We start from the raw sequence: 26553 nt of genomic DNA on the forward strand, positions 1-26553 counted from the left end.
GATTCACGATGCTCTCAACCTTGGATAGAGAAGCTGCTGCTTTCTTTTAAGTTTTGAGACAGGGTCTCTCTATGTAGCCCAGACTTTCCTGGAACTCACAGAGCTCCTCCTTCTTGAGTGTTGGAATTAAAACATGTGTGCCACCATGCCTAGTTCAGAGAAGCTCCTTGAGTTGGTAGGAGTTAAAGCAGAGCCTCAACTGCTGAAGCAAACATCTGTGAGCTTTTAGCCACTGGTGAGATGTCTATATAAACCACCTCATATCAGTTCTAGACACACATAGGAGGTCTTCCCATCAGCTGGTGCGTTCTTCAATTTCTTTCATCCTCTTCCTCCTCCTCCTCCTCCTCCTCCTCTTCCTCTTCCTCCTCCTCTTCCTATGTGTGTGTGTGTGTCCTGAAGTAACCCTCACAGATATAGTTTACCTTCCTGGCTGCATTTCTTGCAGATATTAAACTATTGTAAGTGGGTGTTTTCCTTGATTTCTTTTGCAGCAAGTTGTCAATATAGAACATAATTTTATATGACTGGTGCCAATGTTAGTCACACTGTATAGAAAAAGAGACTGAGTTTGGAAAGATAAACAAATCTGCTCAGTATTTTAAAATGAGTTATTTTTAACTATGCTTCTTTCTGTATAGGTATACACACATGCCGGCAGGTAACCACAAAGACCAGAAATGTCTGATCTTCTGGAGCTGAAGGTACAAGCAGTTGTGAGCTACTTACCTAAGTTAAAATAATACATACATTTTACATATTCATAAAAATGGTGTTAACTTGATCTTGTTGGGAAGTTTCAATTCCACACAGTAAATTTTGATGAAAGATAATTTTTTTAACTTCATTTACTACTTCATTTAATTAGGCTAATTTCCTTTCTTCCTTCCTCCCTTTCCTTTCCTTTCCTTTCCTTTCCTTTCCTTTCCTTTCCTTTCCTTTCCTTTCCTTTCCTTTCCTTTCCTTTCCTTTTCTCTTTCTTCTTGTCTTTTCCTAGACAGGGTTTCTCTGTGTAATTGCCCTGGCTGTCCTGAAACTAAATCTGTAGACCAGGCTGGCCTCAAACTCGAAGATATCTCCCTGTCTCTGAGGCTGCCTGCCACCACCACCTGATTAGATTTCTTTCTTGTACTCCAAATTAATGTGTGTGTGTGTGTGTGTGTGTGTGTGTGTGTGTGTGTGCATGTGTAAACATACATATATATTTTAAAGTATTAAATTCTTCTAAAGAGATTTTTTTCTAAAATTAAGTAGACTGTATTCTTACTATAGCTCAGCCTGCTGTCTCTTTAAGTGTACTAAACAAACTGTTCATTCTGTTAACATATGGTCAGCTAGAGATATGACTTAGTGTTTAAGAGTGTATTGCTCTTGCAGAGGACAAGAGTTTTGTCCCCAAGACCCACATCGTGCAGCTTGCAAGCACTCATACCTAACTCCAACTCCAGGACAAAATCTGATGCCTCTGGCTTCCTAGGGTGGGCAAACAATGCATGCATGCATGCATACACATAGAGAGAGACAGAGAGAGAGAGAGAGAGAGAGAGAGAGAGAGAGAGAGAGAGAGAGAGAGAGAGAGAGAGAGATAGTTTTGTTGATGTTGTTGGTTTGGTTTGGTTTGGTTTTTCAAGACAGGGTTTCTCTGTGTAGCCCTGGCTGTCCTGGAACTCACTCTGTAGACCAGGCTGGCCTCGAACTCAGAAATTCACCTGCCTCTGCCTCCCAAGTGCTGGGATTAAAGTCGTGCACCACCACGCCCAGTGATAGATAAATATTTAAAATAAAATAAAAACTCAACTTGTTAAGGATAAAGAGGAAAATTATTTATTATTTTCCTTCACAAACAGCAAGACTGACGACCAGTTTATCTTCCTGGTCACTAAAGCCCAGTTCCTGAATGAAGAAACACAGCAGTAATGAATAGCATCAAGAGGCTGTAGAAAGCACAAGATAAAGTAAAAACCACAAAAGATGGTTTCCAGAACCGCAATATATTAAAATCTGTAGTTATCTAAGTCCCTTAGATTTAAAAAAAATGGTATAAATACTTGCACATTATAGGTAATAAATTATAACTGTTCTCTGTAACAGTGTTTTGAATATAATGTCTCACATAGAAGGGTGTTGATCTCATTTCTGGTTACCTGTAAAAGCACTACAGACTTTTATTTATGAAAGAAAATTGTAACAATAAGCAAGTCATGGCCTTTCTAACTCATCTTACTGTTGGTATATGAAGCTATAGAAGTGAGGATATACAAATGCATACTCAAGTGGGGAACCAATACCTGTTCACAGACTGTCCTTTTCCCATGAATTATAAAGCACTCCTTGTAAGGTAAATGCACACAATGTGGTCTACACAGTTCCCCGGGGTGCACTTGACTGAAAGCTGGAGCGCAAGCTCCTGCTGTGCGCTTGATGCCTCTCCCTACAGCAGTGCTACGGCATGGTAGTAAAGCACTTCTTTATTTATGATACTTTCAGATTAGTTACTCAAATAGAGAAGCCTCATCAGTCACAGTTTACTATTATAAAATAGATAGTTCAAAAATCTTGATTGTCTGAATAAGCCAAAGCACAAAACAGAAATTGTCTAGCAATTTATCTACAGTTAGAGGATAAATGCTTAGTTTTGATATTTCTGTCAAATCTTCTAGATTAAAATGCCCTACTTTAACTAAAAAAATAGAATATTATAATTGCCACACAGAAGCTACATAGACAATTTAAATGATATATTCTATAGTATATTCTAAAACTACAATGATATAATTTTAGGAGTTGAAATAAACTACCAAGTTAGTCCATTACCCACCTACAGAAATTCTCTTAGGAAAATTCTGGGTAGGCCGGGCGTGGTGGCGCACACCTTTAATCCCAGCCCTTGGGAGGCAGAGGCAGGTGGATTTCTGAGTTTGAGGCCAGCATGGTCTACAAAGTGAGTTCCAGGACAGCCAGGGCTACACAGAGAAACCCTGTCTCGAAAAAAAAAAAAAAAAAAAAAACAAGAAAGAAAGGAAGGAAGGAAGGAAGGAAGGAAGGAAGGAAGGAAGGAAGAGCTTTATTGGAAACTTCTTCCATGCTCTCATTTCTGCTTGCTAGGCTTTATTCTGGCCTCTGAAGTCCTGCAAACATCTGAAGATAATTATTGGGTTTACCTTTGGGACATTTGGTGTTATCTTACATACAATATTTTAAGTTTTTTGCTTGTCTTGCCCTGGGATTGTTCTCCCTCTGGTAATGGATAATCTATTACCAACATTGCCTGAAGAAATCCATAGTTTTCTATAGCTGGAGGTTCTCAACAGTATAGGGGGATTAGGGATGGGGGATGGGGGATGGCCTACACCCTGGAAGAGGCCAAAGCATACTAGACCACTTCCTCTATCACTCCCCACCTTATTTCTTCAAGGCAGTATCTCACTGAACTTGGGAGCTCAGCATCTTTTGGCTGGACTGACTGGCTAGCAGGTCCCAGCAATCCTGTCTCTGTCCCACACAGTGCAGGAGTTAGTGCAACAGCACACCTGGCTTTTGGGTGCTGGGAATCTGCTCTCAGGGCCTCATGCTTACCCAGCAAGTTCTCTTACTCACTGAGTCATCTCCTCAGCACTAGTAATGTTGAGTTTTGAATGGGAAGAGGGGGAAATTAGCATATTACTGTTATATAGTATGTAAGCATTAACATACTTACCCAAAGTGATAATGAAATCAAACTAGGAGGGGTTGAACTAACAATAACTGTTTACAATGTACCTTGATGTTCATTATCCTCTCCAAACCTCAGTTTCCTCTCATGCAAATGAAAGCAAAGGATCAAATCCAAATGAAGTGTTCATTGTGATGGCCCAATGTGTTGATAAATGTATGTCAAGTATTTAGATACAGCACTTAAACTTTTTGCCAAGCACTGTCCTATTAGCTATTACACTTTCTTAGCAGGAGGCTGTGAGGTGTGGCTGTTTGGTTAATTGTAGGCTTTGGAAGACAGAGCCAGGAAGACTGTAGCAAGTGGGAGGTAGGGCTTCCGGGCTTGTAAAGTGAGTTCCAGGCCAGTGAGGACTTTATAGGGTATCTGTCTCACTCGATACTTATGTAACAAAGTGTCAACAGTGACACTTGGATTCTAACTTTGTTTCTTAAAATTGCAACACTGTTTGTACAACAGACTTCACTGGCTACTTATATAACAAAATGTCAACAGTGGTTATCTTTCCTAACAACCTCACAAGTTCAAATTTCATTCTTATCTTCCTCTGCTCCTTCACACCTTGTTCTTGCTTTTAGAGACAGAGTGTCACTAAATTTTCCAAACTTGCCGAGAAGTCTAATCTTCTGGCCTCAATCTCTAGAGCATGAGAAATCATGGTTATATCCCTTATCTATTCTGTATCACACATAGCAATATTCTTTTACATATGTGTCTTTTAAATAATCAATGTTTATAACAACCTTATATTAAATTTATTAAGAAAATATTATCTTAAAAATATGCCTTGTAGCCAGATGTGGCTGTGCATACCTTTAATAATCCCAGCACTGGGGAGGGGAGGGGTAGGAGCAGAGACAGGAGGATCCCTGAGTTAGAGGTCATCCTGGTCTACAGAGTGAGTTCCAGTGGAGCCAGGGCTATACAGAGAAACCCTGTGTCAAAACCAACAAACAAACAAACAAACAAACAACTGCAAAACAAAACAAAGCAAAAGTGCCTTGCACAGACTGTCCAATCTCACTTTTCATGTGTTTAAATAGTATGTATCAGTGTAGCTTAAGAGGGAAAGAACATTGAGAAGTTAAGCAATGTTAAGAAATCATCAGAGCCAGGCAGTGGTGGCGCATGCCTTGAATCCCAGCACTTGGGAGGCAGAGGCAGGCGGATTTCTGAGTTCGAGGCCAACCTGGTCTATGGAGTGAGTTCCAGGACAGCCAGGGCTACACAGAGAAACCCTGTCTCAATAAACAACAACAACAAAACCAAAAACAAAACAAAAATTATCAGAAAAGCTAATAGAGCGTCACATATAAGCACATCTAAACCAGCATTTCCTGTTTTGAATGACAATTAAGCCACCCTACATCACTTTGCTATAGAATGTGTACAGTGAACTTAACTCATATGTCATTTTCACTTTGCAAAGACAAAAACTAGAGACTGTAATAATAGAACAAAATATGTTATAAAAGAGCTTAAAAATCCTAGAGTGTTTGTCTGTCAAATTATTTTCTCCAAAAACAAAAGATGGAGGTAGATGTTTTGCTTCTGCTTCAGTGTTGTAAAGAATCACTTGGAAGCACTCGCTATTGCTTTGCTCCACTAATCTATAGGCAGGCCTCTTTCCTTAGCTTTTTCTCCTTTTCAAATAGCAACTAAGCATGATGGCAGACAAGTCTTTAATCCCAACACTTAGGAGACAGAGGCAGGTCTCACTGTGAGTGTGAGACCAACCCTGTCCACACAGAGAGTTCCAGGCCAGCCATGGTACATAGTGAGACCTTGTGATAAGCTAGTTGACATTTGTCCACATGACTGCCATTGAGGGAAGAGAAAAGGCAAAGCATAGAAATACTCTTTAAACAGTCAGCGTTCTCAGCAGTCTTGTCCATTTGAGGGAAGCACCACAGTGACTTTCCAGGAAGTAGATCAAAGAGTAATCTTGCCCACAGTGTAAGCTTTGTCTCAGAACTTCCTTTGTTAGGATGTGTACACAGCTGCTCACTATAGAGCACATGTGGAGAACTGCTTTAGGGGTCTGTTTCAGACTCAGGTGGGCAGCCACGCACAGCGAGAGCTTTAACGTGCTGCCCTGTATCACCAGGCTTATGGAAGAATTAGCTTTAATCAAGAAAGGAAAAATGGACACCGCTCATATTCTATAACACTGCTCATAAATGGCTATAATAGTATGTACTAGTTTAATCCAAAACAAAATTATTGCAAGAGATAGAGCTAATGAAACCTGATTTTAAAAATGAGAGAGAGATAAAGAGAGAGAGATAAAGAGAGAGAGAGAGAAGGAAAGCTGGGTGTGGTGCAAACCTTTAATCCCAATCCTAGCATTTAGGAGGCAGAGGTCCCCTTTAATCCCAGCCTGGTTTACAGAGTGAGTTCCAGGACAGTCAGAGCTATACAGAGAAACTTGTGCTAAACCAAAACAACAATAACAAAACAAACAAAACAACAAACAAACAAAGAGCACTGGAGCTGGAGGTGGCTTAGTGGTTAAAAACACGAGCTGTTCTTCCAGAAGACCCAGATTTGACTCCCACTTCCCATATAGGGACTCATAACCATCTGTAACTCTAGTTCCAAGGGATCTGATGCCCAATGCTAGCCTCCTTAGGCCCCAGGCATAGAAGCAGTACACAGATATATATACAAGTATAACACCTATACACATACATTCCAAAAAATAAAAAAGTACCGGGCGTGGTGGCACACGCCTTTAATTCCAGCACTTGGGAGGCAGAGGCAGGTGGATTTCTGAGTTTGAGGGCAGCCTGGTCTACAAAGTGAGCTCCAGGACAGCCAGGGCTACACAGAGAAACCTGTCTCGAAAAAAACAAAAAAAAAAAAAAAAAAAGTTAGTAGCTTTTAAACTTCACTACCTTATCAGTCCAGAACAAGAAAATGTGTTTTAAAAATGATTTTAATTATTATGTGTGTGTACATATCTGCATATGCGAGCAGAGAGAAGGATGTTAGATCCCCTGGAGCTGGAGTGATAGGAGTTGTAAGGTGTGTGATATAGGTGCTGGGAATTGAACCTGGGTCCTCTGCAACAACAATATGAGCTCTTAACCACTGAGTCATCTCTCCAGCCCACAATGATTTACAAATGGAGTTTTTTTTTAATATTTAATATTTTTATTACATATTTTCCTCAGTTACATTTCCAATGCTATCCCAAAAGTCCCCCATAGTGCCCCCCACTTCCCTACCCACCCATTCCCATTCTTTTGGCCCTGGCATTCCCCTATATTGGGGCATATAAAGTTTGCAAGTCCAATGGGCCTCTCTTTCCATTGATGGCCGACTAGGCCATCTTTCGATACATATGCAGCTAGAGACAAGAGCTCCGGGGTTCTGGTTAGTACATCATGTTGTTCCAACAATAGGGTTGCAGATCCCTTTAGCTCCTTGGGTACTTTCTCTAGCTTCTCCATTGGGAGCCCTGTGATACATCCAATAGCTGACTGTGAACATCCACTCCTGTGTTTGATAGGCCCCGGCATCGTCTCACAAGAGACAGCTATATTTGGGTCCTTTCAGCAAAATCTTGCTAGTGTATGCAATGGTGTCAGCGTTTAGAAGCTGCTTATGGGATGGATCCCTGGATACGGCAGTCTCTAAATGGTCCATCCTTTCATCACAGCTACGAACTTTGTCTCTGTAACTCCTTCCCTGGGTGTTTTGTTCCCAATTCTAAGAAGGGGCACAGTGTCCACACTTTGGTCTTCATTCTTCTTGAGTTTCATGCGTTTAGCAGATTGTATCTTATATCTTGGGTATCCTAAGTTTTGGGCTAATATCCACTTATCAGTGAATACATATTGTGTGAGTTCTTTTGTGATTGTGTTACTTCACTCAGGATGATGCCCTCCAGGTCCATCCATTTGGCTAGGAATTTCATAAATTCATTCTTTTTAATAGCTGAGTAGTACTCCATTGTGTAAATGTACCATAATTTCTGTATCCATTCCTCTGTTGAGGGACATCTGGGGTCTTTCCAGCTTCTGGCTATTATAAATAGGGCTGCTATGAACATAGTGGAGCATGTGTCCTTTTTACCGGTTGGGACATCTTCTGGATATATGCCCAGGAGAGGTATTGCTGGATCCTCCGGTAGTACTATGTCCAATTTTCTGAGGAACCGCCAGACTGATTTCCAGAGTGGTTGTACAAGCTTGCAATCCCACCAACAATGGAAGAGTGTTCCTCTTTCTCCACATCCTCGCCAGCATCTGCTGTCACCTGAATTTTTGATCTTAGCCATTCTGACTGGTGTGAGGTGGAATCTCAGGGTTGTTTTGATTTGCATTTCCCTGATGATTAAGGATGTTGGACATTTTTTCAGGTGCTTCTCTGCCATTCGGTATTCCTCAGGTGAGAATTCTTTGTTCAGTTCTGAGCCCCATTTTTTAATGGGGTTATTTGACTTTCTGGAGTCCACCTTCTTGAGTTCTTTATATATATTGGATATTAGTCCCTTATCTGATTTAGGATAGGTGAAGATCCTTTCCCAATCTGTTGGTGGTTTTTTTGTCTTATTGATGGTGTCTTTAGCCTTGCAGAAGCTTTGCAGTTTCATGAGGTCCCACTTGTCAATTCTCGATCTTACAGCACAAGCCATTACTGTTCTATTCAGGAATTTTTCCCCTGTGCCCATATCTTCAAGGCTTTTCCCCACTTTCTCCTCTATAAGTTTCAGTGTCTCTGGTTTTATGTGAAGTTCCTTGATCCACTTAGACTTGACCTTAGTACAAGGAGATAGGAATGGATCGATTCGCATTCTTCTACATGTTAACAACCAGTTGTGCCAGCACCATTTGTTGAAAATGCTGTCTTTCTTCCACTGGATGTTTTTAGCTCCCTTGTCGAAGATCAAGTGACCGTAGGTGTGTGGGTTCATTTCTGGGTCTTCAATTCTATTCCATTGGCCTATTTGTCTGTCACTATACCAGTACCATGCAGTTTTTATCACAATACAAATGGAGTTTTAAAAGAATTTCTCTTCAATGTCTGTATGTTTATATGTTAGCAATGGAGGAGGCCACATCACTTGCAAATCTACAAAAGTGAGCCCTTACTTTCAAAGTTGGAAACATCTTTGGAAAAAAAATGAATCGGAAGACAAAACAACAACAAAGAACAAAACATGTTCCTTCTTAGAAAAACAAAGCAAGAAAGTAAATAAATTTAATGGTTGATAGTTGAATTCTACATTGGACAAAGCAATTAGTAAAAGACTATATACAAACAATAGACTAACCTAAATTCTGTCATTGGAGAATTTCTCCATGCTTGACCCTCCCTCCAGTAGAGGGAGCAACATCCAACACTCAACAAGTAGAATGGAGCTAGGTCTGTGCCTTTAAAGACTACCTAAGCATATCTTCAGTACGTCCATCTTAGACATTTCCAAGCCTGTGCATTGATACTCCGGTTCCAGAACTTGAACCATAGCTGCAGAAAGTGCTCAGAGAGTTGTCATGGGCAGTGTTTACTCAGCTGTGAATCTTGTCTGCTAAACTATTATCTGCCACTAAATTATTTGGTGCCATTGGTGCAGCAGGGACAAGCCTGTCATGAGGATAACCAGCCTGCTGGACTGGATTTGAGATACCCCACACCTGGTACTGTAGACCCTGTCAAAAGAGACTACACCTGGGAAGACCACCCACAGGCCCAGTGGAGAAGATATTACTGTTGTTTTGCTAAGTGGATATGATATGCCTACAAAAGTACCTTCTAAATAATCACATTTATGCCATTAGATTGCAGCTGCTACGCCGGGCGTGGTGGCGCACGCCTTTAATCCCAGCACTTGGGAGGCAGAGGCAGGCGGATTTCTGAGTTCGAGGCCAGCCTGGTCTACAAAGTGAGTGCCAGGACAGCCAAGGCTGACAGAGAAACCCTGTCTCGAAAAACCAAAAAAAAAAAAAAAAAAAAAAAAAAAAAAAGATTACAGCTGCTGTCAGCTTTATGTCAGAGAAGTATTATTTTTGTGGTGGACAGCAATTAACTGGTCAAAGTGCTGAGGGTACGTGAACGTTGAATGTTCTGCCCTAACTGGGACATCTGTATGGCCAGTCCAAGGCTCAGAAGTGGTGGGACCAAGGCTCAGAGAACATTTCACAAGAGGAGGCATAAAGACCATCATAGTGGAAGGCAGGGGTAGAGTGCTGTGAAATGTGGCCCCCTGGGCATATTGTGTCTACTGCAGCTCTGAACACCTCTTCAAAACCTGCACACGATTGGATCCATCACCAACATTCAGTCATGGAAGCAGGACAGGTTCACAAGGTCCTGCCCCTCTCTGAGAATCTATAGGCAGTTGTTAGGGGAGAGAGAGACTCTTCCATCACTGTTGTAGCTACTGGCAAGGTGTTCTTTCTGGTCCCTATAAACAGTCCCTCACCCATACTCCTGTAAGCCACTGTAATGAAGATCATTAGGTCACACCACAACAAAAGCAAAAGGAAGGCTGATTGGAAAGAGGACGAGGATCAAGAGGAGACAAAAGAAGTTATTATAGTGCATGTTAATATGATCAAACTATATTATATGCATATATACATTATGTGTATGAAAAGGTTACAACAAATCTTTCTATTATATATAATTAACATATGCTAATAAAATTTAAAAAAAAAACTAATGTGTTGAAAATGTTATTTGAAGTAAAACAAAGCCGGGCTTGGTGGCGAAGGCTTGCAATCCCAGGTATGTGGAAGGCTTAGCCGAGGACTATAAACTTAGTGTCAGCTTGGACTACAGAGTTAGTTCAAAGCCAACCTAAACAATGTAGTAAGAACCTACCTTGAGCCAGATGTGGTAGCCCACTCCTTTAATTTTAGCTCTTGGAAGACAGAGACAGATCTCTGACTTCTGGGTTACATGCCAGCCAAGATGACATAGAGAGACCCTGACTCAAACAAAACAAAATAAAATCTTTTTGGAAATAAAGACTAAAAAGAGGTCTGAGGGTATAGCTCAGATGTAGACAGACTGAGGCAGACAGACACACAGACACACACACACACACACACACACAGAGCCCTGGCTGTCCTGGAACTTGCTCTGTAGACCAGGCTGGGCTCAAACTCAGAGATCTGCCTGCCTCTGCCTCCCCAGTGCTGGAATTAAAAATGTAAGTCATCACACTTGACTATAAATAAAATAAATCTAAAAGAAAGAAAGATGAAAAAACAGAGACATACAAAAATTATATAACTAGCTCAAAGTTAGACGTCTGAAGTATGAGGAGCCAAGAGTAATCCACAGAGTCACATTCCACTACCTGCACTCTGAACTATCTTACTATGATCATAATTTGGAGTTATATCTTATTCCTGGGGTATCATTAACATTTTCTCAGTGTTAGCCTTCAAGATCTTTTTAATGTTTATAGTAATCCATTAAATTGGTATATGATAATAAGTTGTGGTATTTCTAGTTCCCTGCTATAAACATAAAACACCTTTGGGGGGCTGGAGAGATTGCTCAGCAGTTAAAAGCTATTGGCTACTCTTCCAGATGACCCTGGCTCAGTTCCCAACACCCACATGACAGTTCATAACCATCTGTAACTGAAATCCAAGGGGGATCCAACAATCTCTTCTGTCCTCTGTGGGTACCAGGCATGCACATGGTACACAGACATGCATACAGGCAAAATACTCACACATATAAAATAAAATAATACATTTAAAAAATATATTTTGGATATATTATTTTTGCTATGTTTGTGTCATATTTCTCAACAGTCTATCAGTTAAAAAGTCATGCACATTATTAATTTCCCCATAAATATGCCAGCATTGAGCATGGACATCAGGACTGGTGAGCTGGCTCAGTAGGTAAGGGCACTTGCTGCCAAGCCTGGTGACAAGTTTGATACCAGAATCCATTGCTAGAATAAGAAACCATGGTCCCAACCTCGACCAACACCTGAATGCTTTCATATACATTCACACACAGAGATTAAAAAATGTAACAAAAACATTTTTTGAAAGCATGAACAGTCAAAAATTGTTTCTAATAAGTGAAACAAATATACATTTTATGATTTTTACAACACACTGAATTTCAACTGACGTTCCACATTACCTCGGCTTTACAATTGTGACTTTCTGGGCTTTGATATGTGTTTAGTTTTTCCACAGTTCCTCTAAAGTACCCAAACCAACCTAAACTTGAAACCCTGCCTCAGGCAACTGAAAGCCAAGAGCACAGAGGTGATAAGCCCACAGAGGTGAGTTTTCTGAGTTTCCTCCTGTGTACTTTACCCAGGGATCGGGGAGATGTTAGGTTACTGATAAGTCTGTATGGGCTTGTACATCCATTCTATGCCTATCAGAGTCATACTAAAATATCTCCAAACTGTTGTTTCCTACTTACTTATTGTTACTAAGGTTTAATTTTAACAAGACAGTTTTATAATAAGGTAAACACAAAAACAATAAGACATATTAAATCTCACAGCTCCAAAATAGAAAGAATTGCTTTTCAGTAAGAGTTAACAGCAAGACAAACCTGTCGGAATAGGCACACTCAGTACTACTCTGGTCTTTAAGAACTCTTGAAAGGTCTCATTTAAAATGACCGGCACAGTAGCTGACCCACGCTCGCACTGCCAAAGTAAAAACAGAGGGCTACATACCTGCCGCTGTAAACATAGATGATTTCTGCTGTGTAAATGTTGATGGTTGGTAGACAGTGGGGAAGGCCAGCCCCGAGCCTGATATTGCAGCTGAGTTTGAGCCATGTCAGAAGGCCTCGAGACAAGATGCGAAGTGAACTGGCGGTCAAGGTCATGATCTAAAACATGATTTGAATTATCTTGTCCAAATGGTGATTCGTCAAATTGGGGGAGGAGACCCTCCTGCAGGAGGTCTTCTGGGTCAAGTCCTGCAAATGGTTCTGCATGAGCTTCTACGTGATGAAGTAAATTCTCTTCTAAAGATGAGAAACCATTAGTTTCCGCGTGGTCATTGAAATGACCCACTGGAGGTCCTGCGTCAACAGGATCTGGGAAGTTCATGTGCACGGGCGATAATTTTGAGTTGCTATAATTACCCTGAGGATGTGACGAATGCAAAATTTGAAAATTACTTGAATTCAGAGATGGAGTGGGGTTCAGGAGATGCTGTGTGGGTTCTTGCTTCATTCCCCTATGAGGAGAAAAGGAGTTACTTCCAGCAAAATCAGATAAAGCCTGATTTGTATGGCCGGGAGCGAGACCTGCAGATGACTGAAGGAGACTGCTTGGTGACACGTGACCACTGGAGAAGGAATAGTGTGAAGGGAACTGTTGCGAGTTACTCACAGAACAGGAAGTCATACTTGGAGAAGGTCTGTTATAGTTGCCTTCCTGGTGACTGCTGCACTTGAGGAAGTGTGCAGGAGGGTTTGCAGTCGGAGAAAACTGCACTGGAAGAGTCTGCTGTGAGGAGGGGGCAGTGGAGAGGTGGTTAACGTTAACTCTGTGTGCGCCGGAAACATTAGCGTCTAGAAAATTTTTAGCCTGGCCAAGAGAGTTTTGCCCTGGGTTAAGGTTACTTCTGTTTTGTTGTGAGTGAAGGGAAGAACACTGTGTTTGATGTTCACTGGCCTGAAATAAGGCAAAGTCATGGTGCGCCACAAAGCTTTTATTTTGATGCAGAGAGTGTGAATGTCCTGGTTGGTGAAAGGGGGATCCATTTTGATTAGCGAGGCCAGTAGCTGTCTGGTGACCCCACATTGGACTGCCATCTGCTACATCTTGAAACAAGCCATTGGGCTGGTTTGGGGGATGAATTGGAGAGCAATTAAATTGAGAGTGTGGAGATAACACGTGTTCAACTGGACTGCCGAAAGATTGGTTAACTGGATGAAACTTCATCGAGTCAAACTGACTTAACTGTTCAAAATCTGCCATCTTCTGGTGTGTTGGAGTACCTTGAACATGGTTTAGTGAGTCTATGTGCAAAGGCTCAAACTCTGCACCCAAGTTCAGTTCATCAACCAGTGAGACAGGTCCCGGCTGTACAAATGCATCATCCGACAAGCCTTCTAAAGTCTCACCAAAGAGATTAGCATCATCAAAAAAGTCCATCATTGGGTCTGTCATTTTGAAACTCCAGTGACAATTTGGGTTGTCCACTCCAAACAGAGTGTGTATGCTCAGCTTCCCTGTGGGTGATTATTGTGTCATTTCTGAGGGTTGTCAGTTAGTCCAAAATAGGCCAGTGTTCATTATTTCTCTACATGATGGCATTTCATGAAGCATCAGAATCCTAGGAAAATAACAACAAAAGTATTTTAAACTTAGTAGTAAGTATTCACTAAGCTTCTACCAAGAAAACGTACATAGAGTAGTTTGTGTGTGACAATTCATTGCAAATAGGTTATTAATATTCTGTACAGAAGAAAACAGGCTCCTGTCGGGGCGCAACTATTCATTTAAAGGTGAAAGTGCACATCGCTTTACTTGAAAAAAAAAAAAAAAAATATATATATATATATATATATATATATATATATATATATATATATATGTCACACTCCAGGGTGAAATGTCTCACAGCCCCAGCACCTCCATGCAGTGAGTAGGTTATCTAGGCACTGCCCTCCAAAATGGTGTGTGTTTGAGAGCTAGTGTCAGATATTCTTGGGTTAGTTAGGGGATTGTGGTCACCTGCTCCAGATCCCATGGGACATATGTAGAAAACCCAGAAGCATAATTGTCAGGATGTCATGAGAAGGTGACCCAGAATTAAGTGAAACTCATTTGGTTTGGTTAGCTGCTAGCACTAGCCTGAATCTGCTGCAAATTATGCTGGCACATAGCCTCATGTAGTTCACACGGTGCCGCTGCTTCTCCAGCACAGAACCAGCCTGACAGCCAAATAACTTAGGTATCTGTGAAGCAAATGCAAGTATCTTCCTATAATCAGTTGTGTTTATTACTCCATCTCTAATGAAACTGCTTAAATCATTAGGACTATGCATGTCTCATATTTTATTAACCAAACTATGCAAATACTGAAATTCAAGCTAAATAGAAACAAACAGAAGCCTGAGATAAATAAATAATGAACTGGTTTTAAGACAATCTTAAAAACATAAAGCATAAGCCGAGCGGTGGTGGCGCCCTCATTTAAACCCACACTCGGGAACACTCGGGAGGCAGAGGCAGGTGGGGCTCTGTGAGTGAGGCCAGCCTGGTCTACAGAGTGAGTTCCAGGATAGCCAGGGCTACACAGAAATCCTGTCTCAAAAAACCCAAAAGAGAAAAAAAGAAAAACCCAACCTTTAGATAAAATTTCTACTAACTGTGCAACTGTTGAGATTTTTTTTTTTTAATTCTGAAAAGTAATAGCTATCAAACTTTTGTTTGTTTTGTTTGTTTTGTTTTTTCAGACAGGGTTTCTCTGTGTAGCCTTGGCTGTCCTGAAACTCACTCTATTGATCAGACTGACCTCAAAAATCATAGAGACCCTCCTATCTCTGCCTCCTGAGTGCTGGGATTAAAGCCACCACCACCTGGCTCAACTACCAAATGTGAGTAACTTATGCCCAAATATTAATGTATTCTTGGTCACAATGGTATCTCTTGCTTTAATAAGCAGCATGTAGCCACATTTAGCAGTGCATGCCTATGCTCCCAGCACCTAGATGGCTAGGCAGAAAGATCCGATGAAGACAATCTAGACTATATAACAAATTTTCAAGGACAGTCTGGACTAAAGTGTAAAACCTTGTCTCAAAACATAACAAAAAACAAGCACTTCGTATTCCAACCAACTGGAGAAAACTATCCTGTAACATGGGAAGAAATTGAGTATAATGAAGGAGAAGTTTAAGGAGGTTAAAAAAAACACAAACAAATAAACAAACAAAAAACAGATACTATAGCTGTTCTTTAATCATATAACAAAATTTTAGTCACTAAGCACAAATCATAAGGGGAAATGGAAGCAATAGCAAACAGTGATTTGTTCACCCTTAACTTGATTTTAGGAAAAGTAGATACAATAAAACAATTGTACAAAGACCATAATACTATGTGACTTTAGGATTTCACAGGATTATAATACACTATAATAGATGATGCAAAATACATCTACAGTATATGTCAGATGAAAACCTAGCTTTTACTTCTGCAAAATGAAAAGTTTTGATGTGAAAAGTATGCAGGCACTATGTGGCAAAGCATGATAGCACACATGTGTAATCTAAGCCTTCAGAAAGCAGAGGCAGAAGTAGCTCTGTAAGTCTATATAGTGTCAGGACAGCCAGAGTTATATGGTGAGATTCTGTCTCAAAAAAACAAAAACAAAATCTACAAACAACCAGGGTGGTTTTGAGATGGGAGGATTGTAAGTTTGAGGCCAGCTGAGGTATTCTCGTGAGAGACTGTCTGGAAAATAAGTAAGAACTAAAGTTTGTGTTTCAAATGATACCTTCAGCAGCTACCAGACTATCTTCCAAAGAGATAGTCCACATTGTCCCCAGTAATAACATGTAAATTCCACTCTCTCAGGACCCTTGGCTCTCAGATGTGTTCTAGGAGAAAGAGAAGAAATAACCCAGGGGATACTAAAGAGACCCCTGGGCACATGCCTGCAATAGTAGCTCTTCAGGAGGCCAACTTGAGCGAGGGAAACCTCATCAAACAAACAAAACCAGGAAGTCGTAAGCAAGGAAACCACCCATAGGGAAAAGAAGAAAACTTGTATAAATGATGTGTCTGATAAACAACTTATAGCCAGCCAGATAATGGTGGTACACATCTTTAATTCCAGCACGCAGAGGGGGAAGGAGGAGGAAGAAGAAGAGGAGGAGGAGGAGGAGGAAAAGGAGGAAGAAGAGAAAGAGGAGGACAAGGAGGAGGAGAAAGAGGAAGAAGAAGAGGAGGAGGCAGCTGTGGAGGCAGCTCTTTGAGTTCAGGGTCTACAGATTGAGTTCCAGGGTAGGCAGGGCTACTCAACAGAAAAATTCTGTCTCAAAAAATATAACAAAACAGGGTTGGAGAGATGGCTCAGCAGGTAAGAGCACTGACTGCTCTTCTAGAGGTCCTGAGTTCAATTCCCAGCAACCACATGGTGGCTCACAACCATCTGTAATGGGATCTGATGCCCTCTTCTGGTGCGTCTGAAGACAGCGGCAGTGTACTCATACAAGTAATAAATAAATAAATCTTTAAAAATATATATATAACAAAACAAAAAAGAACTTATATCTAAAACATGTAAAAACATATTGAGAACATATAAAGCAGTTTTAACAAGTTTCTAGTAAGAAAATAGGTCAAGCCGGGCGGTGGTGGCACCTTTAATCCCAGTACTTGGGAGGCAGAGGCAGGCGGATTTCTGGGTTTGAGGCCAGCCTGGTCTACAGAGTGAGTTCTAGGACAGCCAAGGCTACACAGGAAAACCCTGTCTCGGAAAAAAAAAAAAAGGAAAAGAAAAGAAAATAGGTCAAATATTTTTTTTTTTAAAATCTGGATACTTCTCCAAAGATATATAAATCTCTAGTAATGACATGAAAAAAAATTCAGCCTCATTAATTATACTGAACTATAAACCAAAACAATAAAAGATCACTTCTTGACCCATTAGGAAGAAGAGGTAAAAACACCAAGAAAATACCTGAATGCAGGAGACATCAAGCAAAAAAAGAGAGAGTAGTTGAACATGTCATTAGTGATGGGGGTGTAGCTTCTGTAGAAAAGTCTGGTAAGTCCTCAAAAATTTGAAAATAGAATTTCTGTACCATTTAGTAATTCCACTACTAAGTAAATACCCAGTGGAATTGAAAGCAGAGACTTCAATGCTAATTTGCATGTCAATGCTCAGTGCAGTATTTATTTGCAGTATTAAAAAGGGGAAATAACCAGCTGTCTAACAATTGATAAGTAGATAAATAAAAGCATGATATATCAGTGTAATGAAGTATTATTAGGTAATAAAAAGAAGTGAATCTATTTCTCTAGGACCTGATCATATTGGCTTATAATCACAGTTACTTATAGACTGAAACTGGAAAGTCATGAATTCAAGGTCAGCCAGCCTGGGCTACAGAGTGAGTTCATAGCAGACTACATGGCTTGCTGAGATCTTGTCTCAAATTAAAATAAGGGCTGCAGTAGAATTCTTTTATAAGATGTATAAGGACCCAGGTTCAACTCCCAGCATTACAAAACTAAATATCTCACAAAAATGAAACATTGACTCACAGCTCATAATTGTGAAAACCTTACAATCACAGAGGCTTACTCTGCACCGCCTCCTCTTTTTGAGACAGTTTTAATATGTATCTCAAGTTAGCCTCAAACTTGCAATCTCCCTAACAAATGTATACAGACCATTAGTAGATTAGTGGTTGTAAAGCTGAAGGCAGGATGAGTGTGTGGTGTGACTGGTGAGCAGTGAATACTGGCCATAGGTTATGGAGTTTCTTTTTGAGATGATGAAAATGGCCTAAACTGGTTACAGTGATATTTAAACAACTCTGTGATTACCAGAAACCATGGCTGGGTGTGGTGTTGTATGCCTGCTAATCTAAGGAATCTTAGGTTGGAAGTCAGCCTAGACTGAAAAGAAAGACTCTGTCATCAAAAAGGAAGAAGAGGCTCTAGAAAGATGACTCAGGTAAAAGAGTGCTCAGTCCTCTTCCAGAAGACCTGTGCTTGGGTCTCAGAACTCACAGTGGGTGGCTCACATGAGCTCCAGAAACTCTGACCTGACACTATTTTGGCCTCCATGGGCACATGAAACATGTGGCATACACTCATACATACATACATACATACACACACACACATATACAAATAAATCCTTAAAATTAAAAGGATGCGGGGGAGTGGGAAGTGAGGCCAGAGAGATGTCCTGGCAGATAAAGCCGCTTGCTTTCACAGCACAAGTGCAAGCACACATACACACCATACTTATTTACACATGTACAGCCAGACACACACAAGTAATAAAATTTTTACAAAGGAGGTAAATTATTTAAATGGGTTAAATCATATAGTATGTAAACTATATCACTAAAGTATTTTAAATATATTTAATTGGTGTATAGTCACTACAAGGCTTCATAAGGTTATACAAGTATAAAGTTTACTAAAGCATATCACTTCAGGCAGCAGCCTCTTTCTCGCCTCCACTTTCCTGTTTTTTTAAAACAATACAACTTTATTCTTCTTTATGCTAAAAAGAAACCCTCTGTGGAGCTGGGTGTAGTGTATGATTTTAATCTTAATACAAGAGAGTCAAGAGGCAGAGACATAACTGTGAGCCCAAGGCCTGCATCCAGAGCAAATCCTAAGACAGCTAGAAATACATAAGACCCTAGCAAAACCAAAAAACCCAACAACTCACCCCAACACACACACAGTCAAGCAGTAAGGCTAACGTAATTAATTCTTACAGACATGGTACCTTGCTGGAAAAATCCAAAGTATTCTACCTTTTTATTAATCCATCGGACCTTTCTAGCCTAGGAAGGAATAAAACCTAACTACTTCTACTTGGGCGTGGACTGAGGGACACGCACTAATCCAAGAGCTAGACATCTGATGCAGTCCTGAATAGAGTTCTGTATCTTTAAATGACTTCAAGTGTGCTTATTGGTTCTGCTCCACAGGGCACCAGAGAGATGACTTGGTTGGTAAGATCCATGCACTGCTCTTTCAGAGGACCTCAGCTTGGTTCCTAGCACCTACATCAGAGGGCTCACAACTGTTTTTAACTTTGGCTCCAAGGGAATCCAACAACATCTTCTGAATGCAGTTCATGCGCACAAATCTACGTTCTGACACATACATGTATAAATAATTAATTTTTAGTTAAAAAAAAAAAGACATTTATCCCAGCATTCTGGAGTCCAAACCAGATAGAACTCTGTAAGTTCTAAGGCAGTCAGGGCTCTACTGGTAGATCTTGCAAACAAACAAAAAACAAACAAAAACACACCAGCATTTGTTCACAAAAACAAAAACAAAAACAAAAACAAAAACCAATGAGTTTTACTTTGCCATAAAAGAAAAACTCTAAAAGATAGTGTACTGTCATTTACAAGGTTCCTTATTAGTAGCAGTAAATAAAAGCAAAAAAGTCAACAAAAAGCCTACCACCTGTCCTAAGTACTTGATAGGATGACTAAGCTTATAATACATATTAAAATGTTTTCCACATCAAAGGAAGGTGTCACCTTTACTACAATTACTAAGAACACACGACAGAGAAAAACTTTATGCTAGAATCCACAGAACAACCAAGAACTATTAGTAGTCAATGGGATTTTTAATTTAGAGTATCTTAAAATGTAATTTATAATTTTAAACCATTTTATGAATTTATGTGCATATGTGTTTAACCTACATGTATGTTTGTGCACCAGACACATGTACTGCCTGCAGAAGGTAGAAGACAGGATACCCTGGAATGGGGGTTACAGGGTCCAGGCAGTCTCCATGCTGGTCCTGGGAATTAAATTCAGCTTCTCTGGGAGAGCAGGCAGTGCTCTTAATCACTGGACTATTTCTCTAGCCCTTTACAATGTTATATTCAAATCAGGAAGCACAGAGTTTTGAACAATGAATATTACATAAAAATGTGTAAATATACAAATAGTGGAATCAATATTGTCTCAACATTGTTTAGACATTTTAAATGGCAACAAGGACTACTAAAATCTGCACAGAATTAAGAATTAACATATATAAGATCGTGTATTCTACCCATAAGGATATTACTATTTACTTTTTAGTTTGGTCTTCTTTCCTTTCCTGGGGAATCTTACCTGCTAGACTAGATACATATATTCTACAAAAACAGCCTCTAGCCTACAAACTCAAGTATTCCAACTGAACCTCCTAAACCATTAGAGACATTTTTGAAATTTCTTCCCCTAAGCGTGGGAGCTCACACCTATAATCCCAGCACTAGAAGACTGAGGCAGGATTGCTTCAAACCCCATTTGGGCTGCACAGTGAACTCTAGGCCATTCTGGAGTACCTTCCCCTGGCCATTCTGTCTCAAAAAAGAAGAAAAACCAACCAACCAAACAAACAAAATCAAACAAACAAAATCCAGCAAGTATTATGTGTGTGCTAATGGAGAATAAACTCAGGGACTTAGTATGTATGCTAATATAACCACATTTCTAATCTTCTTTCTTTCTTTCCTTCCTTTCCTTCCTTTTCTTTACTTTTCTGTCCTCTTCTTTTCTTTTCTCTTCTTTTCTTTAAACTTTTGAGACAGAATCTAAGCCACTCTGGCCCACCTTAAACTCAGGCAATCAAGCCTCAGCCTTCTGAGTATACAAATTATATACATGTGCCACCATGCCCACCTTATCTCTTGAAATCAGTTTTATACCCACTGTCTTCTTTTTTTCTTTTCTTTTTTCTTTTTTTTTTTTTTCTTTTTTTTTTTTTTTTCCGAGACAGGGTTTCTCTGTATAGCCCTGGCTGTCCTGGAACTCACGCTGTAGACCAGGCTGGCCTCGAACTCAGAACTCCTGCCTCTGCCTCCCAAGTGCTGGGATCAAAGGCATGCGCCACCACACCCGGCCCCACTGTCTTCTTAAATTGACCCAAACAAAGGCATACTGATGCTCTCTCTCCTCACTGTTCACTCTTTATTCAATTATCTATCACCAGGATTTGTTACAGCTACCAGGGAGGAGTCTCCTAAATGCTGAATGACAAACAAGAAACTCACTCACTTTTCTCCCTTTTTCCTTAATGTTCAGTTTCAGACTCTATAAATGATTCTTCCCTCTAGAGCATCTTCCTAATGTTGCAACCCTTTAATACAGTTTCTTGTGTTGTGGTGACACCTGAATCATAAAATTATTTTTGTCGCTACTTCATAACTGTAATTTTGCTACTGTTGTAAATCATAATGTAAATATCTGATATGCAGGATGGTCTTAGGAGACCCCTATGAAAGGACTGTTAGACCCCCTACCATGAGATCTTGATTCACCAGTTGAGAACTATTGACCTAGATGTTGGTAATACTTGAGAATACTCTCACCTCTAAATGTTGAGGGTACTTAGGGGTACTCTAATCTTTTTTCATTTCTGTATATATTGACTCTCAAGATACTTTTAACTAGTCTCATGAAGTTAAATGTCTCATATGTTGGTAATTTCCAATTTTATATCTATTATATGTCTTATTTATATCTATTTAGATTTATAAATATATATTTGTATCTAATTTATATCTGTTATATATTATATTTCCACTTCAAACCCATATAACCTAACAAATACTTGGTTTGTTCTCCCATGTATAGCTATGACATTAACCTTGTTATTTACTTGGCTGTGTTTCAACACAGTAAGCAGCAGGTGTGATCTCATGGAAGTTATTTAGGGTCACTTCGCTTACAGTTCTTCAGTGACTCTGTATTACACCCATAATGAAAGTGGCACTCCCCATTCTGACTGTACTATAGTCCCCCCACTTCCACCTGAACAGCTCTCTGCCCTCTCAGCCTGCTCTCCTCTCTTGGTCACTCCCACTTGCTCTGGCCACAAAGCTAGTTGATTCACTAAAAAGGCTGGTAGGAGAGTGAGAGTGCCTCAGGAGGAAGCCTCCAACACCCTCCTTTCCAATGTTTCAAAGAACAAGCAGGTTCCAGGACAGCCAGGACTATGCAGAGAAACCCTGTCTCAAAAAAAAAAAAAAAACAAAAAAAAAAAAACAAAACAAGAACAACAACAACAACAAAAGAAACCCAAAGAAGAAGCAGGAGCCTGGAAAACAGCCAGCCGAGGGTTTACAACTAAGAAACAGAAAGCAAATCCTTATCATTAAAGGAGATCCCTGTTAACACAGGCAAAGAGCAGTGGGAAGGTGTCTAAGACAAAGGAAGAGGCCCTGGACTCAGCCACAGCACTAAAAGAGAAACAATGGAAAATGGGAGTCTGCACCCAAGCTAAAGAGGAGACTTCAGTGACCACCCAGAAGAAATGCAGACACTTCATAGGTGCTTAGAAAGAGGACTCAGAAATGAATGACCTCAGTCTCCAGAACATTTTGGAGCAAGACGTAAAATAATCTTATTTACAGATTTGCAATATCAAATGCTAAATATGTCTGTTACACACACACACACACACACACACACGGGCGGGGAGGGGGTATGGGGGACGGGGACATAGATTCTGACCCTAAGAAAGTTACTGAATGTAGCAGACAAATAATTAATAAAATCTGTTAAATATGCTGAGGGAGCTAATAGCAACCATGGAAAGGGGACACAAAGTGACTAAAAACTCTCCAAACTAAATGAAAGACAAGAACTTTTTAAAAAAAAAATTATATATTTTTTTCAAGACAGGGTTTCTCTGTGTAGCCCTGGCTGTTCTGGAACTCACTCTGTAGACCAGGCTGGCCTCGAACTCAGAAATCCGCCTGCCTCTGCCTCCCAAGTGCTGGGATTAAAGGCGTGCACCACCAGTGCCTGGCTTAAAAATAGTCTTAAGTGTGCATGTATGGAGGTCTGTGTATCCTTACATGCAGAGTACACAAGGAGCCAGAACAGGACATTAGATCCCGGGGGCAGTAAGCTGCCTGGTGTGTGAGTGCTGGAAGCCACACTTGAGTCCTCTGAAAGAACAACACATGCTCTTAACTCCGGTTCTGTTCCCAGCACCACATGGTGGTTCACAAGCATCTGTAAGTCCAGGACGGGAACCCATGTCCTATGCAAATGCATATACACAGGCAAAAGCCTTCTACACATTAAAATTTTTTTAAAGAAAAAGATGGAATCATGAACTTAGCACCATGGTAAAGGATGAGTGTCAGGACTTGGACAGTGTGATTGTTTTTTCCCTCTATAAAACACAATTCATTATGTTCTAGAACTATATAACTGTTCTATGTATCCCTGAAATATTGATAATAATCTACTTTACTTATAATTTCAACTCCTTAATTCAAAAGTGGCCCTGAGAGATGGCTCAACAAATAAAGGGCACTTGATACCAAGCCACTTGACTTGAATTCAGTACCAGAAACCACATAATGGATGGGGAGAATGGGTTCCAGAAGCTGACCTCTGACCTCCTCATACATGTGACATGGCACCAATGCACCAATACTCACTCTCTCTCTCTCTCTTTCTCTCTCTCTCACACACACACACACACACACACACAGACACACACACATCATTATAAGTAGCACTTGGTGGGGGGGCGGTGAGAAGGTAGCAAGCTGCCAGCCAGTCTGAGTTAACTAGTGAAAGTGTCTCAGAAAACATACGTCACGAGCAACAAACAAACACACTAATTAATGTCAAATGTAAGATTCACTCCTGGTCAGAGAATGATGGCTCAGAGATCAAGAGTTCATCCTACTTTTCTAGAGGACTCAAGTTTCATTAACACCATGTCAAGGTGGCTCCTAACTGGTCTACAAGATCTGATGCCCTCTTCTGATCTTCTCCGGCACACATATAGATTCAAGTATAAATCCACATTAAAAAAAAGTAAAATTAAAATTTTTTTTTAAATTGGATTCATCAGTTTGTGGTAGTATGTTCCTTTAATCCTGGAACTCAAGAGGCAAAAGCAGGCACATTCCTGAGTTTGAGACCAGCCTGATAGAGTTCCAGGACAGCCAGGGCTACAAAGAGAAACCCTGGCTCCATAAAACCAAAACAAACAAACAAACAAATTAAATAGAGGGGTGGGTTCAAAAAAAATTAAATAGAAATTACATTCAAGCCACTGTAAGACCCTGCCTCATAACAACAATGGCAACAAAAATAGATTCCACCAAAAGTTCAGAAAGACTATGTTAAATACAAGTCAGTCATTGCATGTTTAGAGGAGGCACAGGTTCAAATCTTCACTGCCATGCTCTTACCTGGTCGGTCCCCTCATTTGACCGTCTGAGTCACAGGTGACAGAATTTAGAAAGAACATACTCAATGTCCTAAAACACAGCGACTCGGTAACTATAGCCTCTCACTGGCCTGTGAGCTACAAGTGCAAGTCCGAATTTTCTGATGCGCTCCTGAAATAGCATCAGGACTGCATTGAACTCACCGTGTATAATTTGTTCTCATGTCTAGGAGTGTGCTGCTTGCATGCATGTCTAATCACCACCCTACCCCTGATATTTCAAATCTCTTTAAGACTAAACTTGGATACTGTTTTTTGCAAGGTTTTACGCACACACACACACACACACACACACACACACACAGAGCATGCATTAACTTCATATATTCTCTATCTTACACACAGTATTCTCGTTCTCATTCTGCTTGTCTGTCCATTCTACTAAACAGGACGAGCAGGTCTTTTCATCCCTACTATCTATTATAATTCTTGGCCTATAGTAAATACATACTTTCAGAAATTCAATAATGGGGCTGGTGAGATGGCTCAGTGGGTAAGAGCACCCGACTGCTCTTCCGAAGGTCTGGAGTTCAAATCCCAGCAACCACATGGTGGCTCACAACCATCTATAACGAGATCTGACTCCCTCTTCTGGAGTGTCTGAGGACAGCTACAGTGTACTTACATATAATTAATAAATAAATAAATCTTTAAAAAAAAAAAAAAAGAAATTCAATAATGCCAGTGTTTACAACAAAATTTCTTGATCTTTAGCAATTATTTCAAATGCTGAGATTCAAAAGCATTTGTTCGAGCAACAGTACATCACTCTCCTGGCCCCTATTGATACATATTTAAACATTGTTACCCTGTACCACAAAACCAGCACTTGGGAGGCAAAGGGAGAGGGATCAAAAATTCAAGTGAGGCCACCCAGGGCAACACAGGACCCCTTCTTAAAAGCAAAACAAAAATGATTTAAATGGGAGCAAGCAAGCTCACCCAGCAGGGAGAGGCACATACTGCCAAGGTTGACGACCTGAGTCTCATCCTGGGACCCAGTATCTTACACACAGTGCTCTCATTCTCATTCTTTGTCTGCTTGTCCGTCCTTTCTACTAAACGGGATGAGCAGGTCTTTTCATTCCTACTATCTATTATAAAGTCTTGGCCTGTAGTCAGTACATGCTTTCAGAAATTCACTAATGCCAGAACTGCTACCAGTTATCCTCTGGCCTCCACACAGACAGTGTAATGAAGATGAAGGTATAAAAAATAAAGAGCGTCATGAGCTGAAGAGGTATCTCAGCAGCTAAGAGCGTGTTGCTCTTGCAAGGGTCCCAGGTTTGGTTCGTGGCACACACATGGTGGCTCACAACCATCTGTGACTTTGAGTTGTTCCAGGAGATCTGCTGCCCTCTTCTGACCTCCACAGGAACCAGGTATAAACATAGTGCACAAACATCCAACAGGCACAACACTCATGCACAAAAAAAAAAAAAAAAACTTTAAAAAATCTATATCTTAAAAAAAAATCTAAATGATTTGTTAAGGTGGGGTGATGGCAATTCTAGGTTGTCAACTTGACTAGATCTGGAATTAACTAAAGTTCAAAGCCTGTGAGAGATTTTTGCTTAATGTGAAGTAGATTGACCAGCATCTAATCCAGATCTTGACATGAGAAGACACACCTTTAATCTGGGCCACTCATCTGCTGGAAGCCTATATAAGGACATGGAAGAAGGACACTTTTGCTTGGCCTGCTTGCTCACACCTTGCTATCAAGTCCATTTCTTGACTGGCACTGTAGCATACTCCTTTGGGATCCCAGCATATAATAAAGACCAGCTGAGACATCCTGCCTTGTAGACTGAACAACCACTGGATTCTTGGACTTTCCATTCATAGGCAGTCATAGCTGGATTGCAGCCTATAAGCCATTCTAATAAGTCCCCTTTTTAATACGTAG

General features: G+C 40.4%; 1 protein-coding gene across 6 annotated transcripts in view; it reads right to left on the reverse strand.

The window, feature by feature from the left end:
- Nucleotides 1–26553, reverse strand: part of Chd9 (chromodomain helicase DNA binding protein 9) — a 234216-nt gene that overhangs the window by 115379 nt on the left and 92284 nt on the right. For all 6 annotated transcript variants that reach the window (XM_029480616.2, XM_029480617.2, XM_029480612.2 and 3 more), the window contains one exon: nt 12387–14001. In XM_029480616.2, coding sequence (XP_029336476.1) covers nt 12387–13835 — 1449 coding nt within the window. In that variant the 5' untranslated portion in view covers nt 13836–14001. The remainder of the gene's footprint in view (nt 1–12386; nt 14002–26553) is intronic.

The sequence above is a fragment of the Mus caroli genome, unplaced genomic scaffold (genome assembly GCF_978045245.1).
Source record: "Mus caroli unplaced genomic scaffold, Mus_caroli_1 scaffold_10, whole genome shotgun sequence".
Lineage (NCBI taxonomy): Eukaryota > Metazoa > Chordata > Mammalia > Rodentia > Muridae > Mus > Mus caroli.